This window comes from Brassica napus, chromosome A1 (assembly GCF_020379485.1).
Source record: "Brassica napus cultivar Da-Ae chromosome A1, Da-Ae, whole genome shotgun sequence".
NCBI lineage: Eukaryota > Viridiplantae > Streptophyta > Magnoliopsida > Brassicales > Brassicaceae > Brassica > Brassica napus.
Window position 1 is genome coordinate 11,989,735 of NC_063434.1, and position 6,698 is coordinate 11,996,432.

At 39.3% G+C, this 6,698-nt stretch overlaps 2 protein-coding genes across 2 annotated transcripts; one reads left to right on the forward strand and one right to left on the reverse strand.

Annotated features, from left to right (window-relative positions):
- The first annotated feature begins 29 nt into the window (after positions 1–29).
- Positions 30–4,073, forward strand: LOC106369203 (DExH-box ATP-dependent RNA helicase DExH16, mitochondrial). Its single transcript, XM_013809314.3, has 16 exons — positions 30–328; positions 559–718; positions 866–987; positions 1,075–1,265; positions 1,357–1,497; positions 1,614–1,736; positions 1,828–1,905; positions 2,001–2,169; positions 2,534–2,646; positions 2,743–2,823; positions 2,906–2,971; positions 3,059–3,123; positions 3,214–3,259; positions 3,374–3,490; positions 3,606–3,697; positions 3,788–4,073. Exons 1-16 carry the CDS (start codon positions 265–267, stop codon positions 3,873–3,875), a joined length of 1,716 nt encoding a protein of 571 aa, XP_013664768.1. The 5' UTR covers positions 30–264; the 3' UTR covers positions 3,876–4,073.
- A 1,398-nt stretch (positions 4,074–5,471) lies between these two features.
- Positions 5,472–6,698, reverse strand: LOC106369201 (F-box protein DOR). The gene has a single exon (XM_013809313.3). It carries the CDS (start codon positions 6,696–6,698, stop codon positions 5,472–5,474), a length of 1,227 nt encoding a protein of 408 aa, XP_013664767.2.

Sequence of the window (6,698 nt, forward strand, 5' to 3'; positions counted from 1 at the left end):
TTTGGGGATGTAAGTGAGAGTAAAGCAAAAGTATAGGGGTATATTATTAAATTAGTAATGAATTTCTGGAAGCAACCTCTCGTTATGCTTCCTTCCCTTCTATCTCTCTCTGCCGCTTCCTGTTGAGTCGCCGACCTCTGAGAAGAATCAGGTCTAACAATGCTTGTACTCTGCTATTTCAAGGGACTGCAAAATGATTATTGAATTGTATTGACCCCCACCTCTGTAAAGAGCAATTGATCCTTGTCAACAAAAATTATAAAAATGGCGTATTCTCTTCTTCGGATTCGAAAGGTTTCACCTTTCGGAATCTCTCGTGTTCTTCAAGGTTGGATCTTCGAACCCCTTTTATTTTTCTTCTCTGTTTATCGTTTTGAGTCTGAGAAATTTCAGAAGTTTAAAAGCTACTAACATAGTTCATAATAAGGATGAGCAGAAAGTTCCACCCTTTTGGATTCGAATTTTATTACTTATCTCTGTAGCCTCTTCACTTGCTTTTTTAGAAACAAGATTTGGATTGGTTATGTGTTGTGTTCTTATGATGGTTTCGTGTTTCAGCTGATAAGGCAAGTTTGTGGCGGTTTCACTTGGAACCTGAGTGTGCTCAGTTTTTGAGATTTGGTGTCTTCACTAGGAACTACGGAAAGATCTTAGGATCCTCTCACTACGACTTCACTGGCTCCGGATCTACCTCATCCTTCGATTTCACTGATCTCACGTATGACCACAACAACCTCCTGTAGATTCATTGTTTTGATAAGAATATTCAATATTTGGATGTTATCCTATCTCTCCAATAGCTATGAATCCGGGTTCTCTTTTGCTGTTGTTGTGGAATTGATTTATATTCAGGTCAATTTTGCAGCTGTCCTCACACATGGTATCCAATTGCTCGGAGGAAGAAGCGCAAAGTCATTCTACATGTTGGTCCCACAAACAGTGGCAAAACATATAATGCCCTCAAGCAACTTGAGCGTAGTTCTTCAGGTATGTGTCCTATACTCCTATATTAGAAGGTGGTTCTACTAAACTATTTCTTGATCTGTTTGAGATTGCTTTGTTTTCACTTGTAAGGTGTGTATTGTGGTCCGTTAAGATTGTTGGCATGGGAGGTAGCTAAACGCTTAAACAAAGCTAATGTTCCTTGTGATTTGATCACCGGACAAGAGAAAGAGTTAGTGGAAGGTGCTAATCACAAATCCGTCACTGTTGAAATGGCTGATGTTACCTCTGTCTACGACTGTGCCATCATTGACGAGATTCAGGCTAGTCTTGCTTTTCCTTTGGCCGAAGAAGAAATTCGACAATTAACTGTTTTGTGTTGTTATTCACCTCCTTTTCTCTCCCTAATTTCAGATGGTGGGATGTAAACAAAGGGGGTTTTCATTTACTCGTGCTCTACTCGGGATTGCAGCTAATGAACTACATTTATGTGGTGATCCAGCTGTCGTTCCTCTTATTGAAGACATTCTGAAAGTAACTGGTGATGATGTTGAGGTACCTAGAGGCCCTTTTCCTTCTCGAATACTCTCTTAAAATACTGTGATATTTTAGAGACACTCTTGACTTAATAACGATCTCTTGAATTGATCCCCTTTTGTCTTGTATTTTAGGTTCTTACATATGAGAGGCTCTCACCATTAGTCCCTTTGAAGGTTCCAGTTCGGTCAGTTTCCGATATTAAAACTGGGGATTGTCTTGTAACCTTTTCGAGAAAAGATATATATAGGCATAAGGTTAGCAGTTATTTATGTTATTTCATCTACACTTCTCTTGCCTTGATATATTTATCGTAGTCTTCAATTTTTTTTTGTACATTTGCCACAGAACACAATTGAAAAGGCGGGGAAGCATCTTTGCTCTGTGGTTTATGGTTCATTGCCTCCAGAGACTCGTACAGCGCAGGTTTGAGACTTCACTGGATGGTCTAAGAACACATATGTTTCTCCCCTATTTTGAATTATTCTCTCGTATTAAATAAAATGCTTTAAGAACTACAGGCAACAAGGTTTAACGACGCGACCAATGACTTTGATGTGCTTGTTGCGAGCGATGCGATTGGCATGGGTCTTAATTTGAATATTTCAAGAATTATCTTCTCCACCCTTGAAAAATTTGATGGTACCGAGACCAGAGACCTAACAGTATCTGAGATTAAACAAATTGCAGGTATGTTCCCAAAAAAAAAATACCATTTACTACTTCCAAAGATGTGATAGTATGTTAATAAGGTGTTCTTGTCAAGTCTAGGGCAGTACTAGAGTAGGCTGGTGACTGGAAGTGTAATATGTTCTCGGCTGTTGAGAGCTGAGAGAGTAAAAGGAAGGGAGAGGATTGGTCTAGGACATGGGTTTAGGCTTAGGAAAGTTTAGGGTGCTATAGCTTTCACCTTAGGGTTCTATCTTTGGTGTTTTGCTTCAGTGTTTTTCTTTGTTTATCTTCTTTATTTGATTCAGAGAGTGAATAAAGGGAGAATAGGTTCTAGTGTCTATCATATGATATCCTTTCTAATGTTCTCATGATCCTGTTGAAGGGAGAGCTGGCAGATTCCGTTCACAGTTTCCTGTTGGAGAAGTAACTTGTTTGCATAAAGAAGATCTTCCGTTGCTTCATTCGTCTTTGAAGTCTCCTTCACCTATTATTGAGGTAGTTTTTTTAATTATATAACCTTAAGGTTAGTTCTCTCCCTTTTTTTTTTCCTGTTATGATTGTCTAAGTTTGCACAAAACTTCTATCATGCAGCGTGCTGGACTGTTTCCAACGTATGACCTCCTATCTAGATATTCGCAAGCACACCCTAAACTCGGACTGTACAAGATTTTGGTAAGAAACACATTTTTCCCCTGGCTGTTTCTCGGTCTTTTAATGAGTGAATCTGAAACCATGGCTTCATTAACTTTGGCAGGAACATTTCGTTGAAAATGCAAAGTTATCTTCTAACTACTTTATCTCTAATGTTGAAGACATGATGGTAAAACTCAGTGGTGATCTATTTTTTGTTCTCATATCAGAAAGAGAATAATGTGTGTGTGTAACATGCGTTGGTCTTGATTTTTAGAAAGCTGCAGCTCTTGTTGATGAATTACCTCTCAAATTGCAAGACAAGTACCTATTTGTGGTCAGGTAGTAGCAAAGAACAACATAGTTTTCCTGCATTCAGTAAGATCTCAAATGGAAACAAGCTTGGGTTGATCAAAGTTTATGTTTTTGCAGTCCAGTTGACATAAATGATGAAATATCTGGTCGGGGATTTGCACAGGTAAAAAAGAAACTACAAGATGTTATGTCTTTTACGTTTGAGAAATCAATAATGGTAATTTGTGCATGTACAACTGTGTGTTCACTTTTTTTTTTTTATTTATTAATACATTAGTTTGCTCAAAACTACTCGAAAACACGCGTTGTGAAGCTCCGAGAGATACTTTCAGATGACACAGTGAAGGTTCCCAGAACACCTACAGAGCTCAAAGAACTTGAATCCATTCACAAGGTAACATCTATAGATTGGGTTTTGATTTACTTTCTGCTCCTATTTGTTCATTAACTGAAACCAAGAGAAAGGCGTTTGGATTTTGTTAATTTAACTAGATAGGGTTTTGTAACAGGTTTTGGATCTGTACGTATGGTTAAGCTTAAGGCTAGAGGACTCTTTTCCTGACAGGGAAGTGGCAACTTCACAAAAGTCAATCTGCAATGTGTAAGTATAGACCAATGATTATAATAGCCTCAGTCTTTTTCCTCTGATTTGCTTCACGTTCTGATTCAAAGTAACAATGAATTTTCGCAGACTGATTGAGCAGTTCTTAGAGGCAAATAGATTGATCTCTCCCATCCCCTTCTCAAGCAAAAAACTGAGGAGCCGGCGTAAATTCTAAGAATACATTTCAAGTTTGGTTGGGCAATAATGTTCTTGAGCTGTTCGTCTGGTTTTGGACTCAAGTCGCTGAGGTAGAGCTGAAGACAAGTGATTGATTGTTCCATTACACACAACTAGTAGCATTCAGAGTTTGTCATGTATTTTTAGTGTTAACTAAACAGTAAAGAACTATATAATTTCATTGATTTATTTATCATTTCGTTGAGGCCGTTGTGATAGAAATCATACAAGCATATGACAATCAGATGCCTTCCATAGTGAAAACTCTTACTTGCACTTGGGTATATGATCTTCACAAGAAGCTGCTAGTCAATTTCTTTTATAGATAATTAGTTTATTATCACAACAAGAAAAAAACATAATCTAAACCCACCATTAATCACTCGAGTAAACAATGGGAATATATTAATAATCCACACACAAAACGCCATTCAAGGTCTCAAGCAGAAATCAAGGTAACCACCTAATGCACCTTTCCATACCCAAGCAAACACTTTACTTCAGCTCTCGACGTATTTACTTTGGGTACGACTAAAGTTTGTCCGGTGCTAGGGCTGCAAAGCACCGGCACCATATCTAACTTAATCTTAGAGAGACAAGGCCATGGACTAGACGACTGATTTTAAAGGAATTATCCAAGTCGAAATCACTGAAATGCATGAGAGGATTGGCGGATACTGACGAGTAGAGGATTGTGAAGAGAAGAAGAACAAGCTGCCGTCTTTTTGCCTAGCGTATAAGATCTTCGGGCGAGTAGAGGATTTTCTTAAGTAAAAGTCGGTGATTCACCTGGAAGTCACTTTAAAAGCAATGACATATATTTCTTGACCAAAAATTGGCATATAACTCAACTGATCTTCAAAAAGAATCATACATATTCGTGCTACAAAAATAAAGGTAAAATGCATCATCATCTATACAAAATTTATAGCGAGCATTGTTCGTTATAAACATTGTAACTGTTACAGCTTCACATAGTTAATTTGCGATGTGTAAGCAGCCATGATTACAAAATAGCCTCACTCGTTTTACTCTAATTTGCTTCACTAACCGATCCAAAGAAACAAATAATCTTTTTTTGCAGACTGATTTAGCAGTTCCTCGAGGCAAATAGATTGATCTCTCCTATCCCCTTGTCAAGCAAAAACCTGAGGAGTTCTGAGAATACATTTCCACTGGAGGTAGAGCTAAAAACAAGTGATTTTTTGTGCCACAAGATCTTCTTACCGGAACCGTAGTATTCAAAGTTTGTTATGTATTTTGAAGCATTAGCTAAAAGTAAAGAACAATATAATTTCATTTATTTATCATTTCGTTGAGGCATGACATGCTTTCTGAAGAAAACATTCACGCCACAAGCATTTGAGAATCAGATGCGTTCCTTAGTACTAAAAACTATTACTTCTACTTTTAGGAATAAGATCTTCAGACATGGCTGCAGTCAATTTATTTTACAGATAAGTTCATTTATCGAATTACATGGAAAAACTGATCATATAAAATAGGCATCTAATGATAAGATAGATGAGAATAGTAGAAAGCAGTCATGAAGTACCAACTAGTGAACCATTACACAGAGCTTCAACTGATGAAACTATGCATAGAGCTTCACATCTTCAACATGGTCTAGAAAGGTTTGAAGTACAGCATAGTTAGACACATCCATATCCACTCCTTGCATTTCAACTCTCACAACAGTGTCGATCTCAGGATCGAAGTAGAAGAGGTAGAAACAGTTAATCGGGTACCACGATGACAACACAATCTCGTTGGTCCGAGACGCCACCCCAACAAAGTTCAACCTGTGTTCCCCAACTACATTCTTCCACTCAGCAGGCAAGACAAATACACGCTCAGACCATTCCTGTTTCTCGACATCTTCTAAAACCCACAACTTAAACCTTGAGCTTCTTCTATTGATAGCACCGACATTTCCTCGGTTATCCTCACAGATAATCAAACCCAATCTACCACCGTAGTTGACCATATCCCCAGTCAGCACAGCTCTTCCGAGACTTCCCTTGGCTTCAATGGGCCTGAACTTCTCAGACCTAACGTCAAAGCAAACTATTAAATAAGTCTGTGTGGACTGATTAATAGATTTGTAATACAAAACACCATCGATGCATATCTCTTTAAGTAGTGGATAATCATAATGGGGAATGCAACACTCGAGCATTCTCCATGACCCTCCTAATGTCAGAACTTGATGGTGTCCTCCATCGGTTGTCATGCACAGCACCTTGTATTGTTTATCAACCGGATCATACCCAAACATGCTCCTCACCTTAAGCCTCTTCATCTCCACTTTGGGTAAATGCAAGACTTGTCTGGTGCTAGGGTTACAAATCGCCAACGATGTCTCCGTCTCTCCATCTAAGACCCGCACGTGTTTAACAAAGACCAAACCATAGACAGGACGACCACAGCTAATCTCACCGAAACCACCAAACGACAACTTCATATGACGGGTGGCGACTACAGGAGGAGGAGACGAGTTCTCGTCCGGATGCGGTGAGGCGGAGGAGGAGAAGAGGAACAGCTCACTGTTTGTTACGCGCGCGTGCAAGAGCTGCGGGCGAGTAGAAGATTTGGTTAAGAAGAGGTCAGTGAAATCTGGAAGGCGGAGTACGGAGGCCCAGAGCTTCGAGACGCAGCGGCATATCGCTATTGATTTCAACGGTAGCCTCGAGAAGATGTCCACTATAACATCGGTTGGGATCGGCGATGCGGAGCTGCTTTCTCTTCCGTTATCTGAGGTTTTCGATAGCGTGTTGCGTTGGGAGTCCCAGGAGACGTTGAGAGTCTGCTGCGTTTCCAT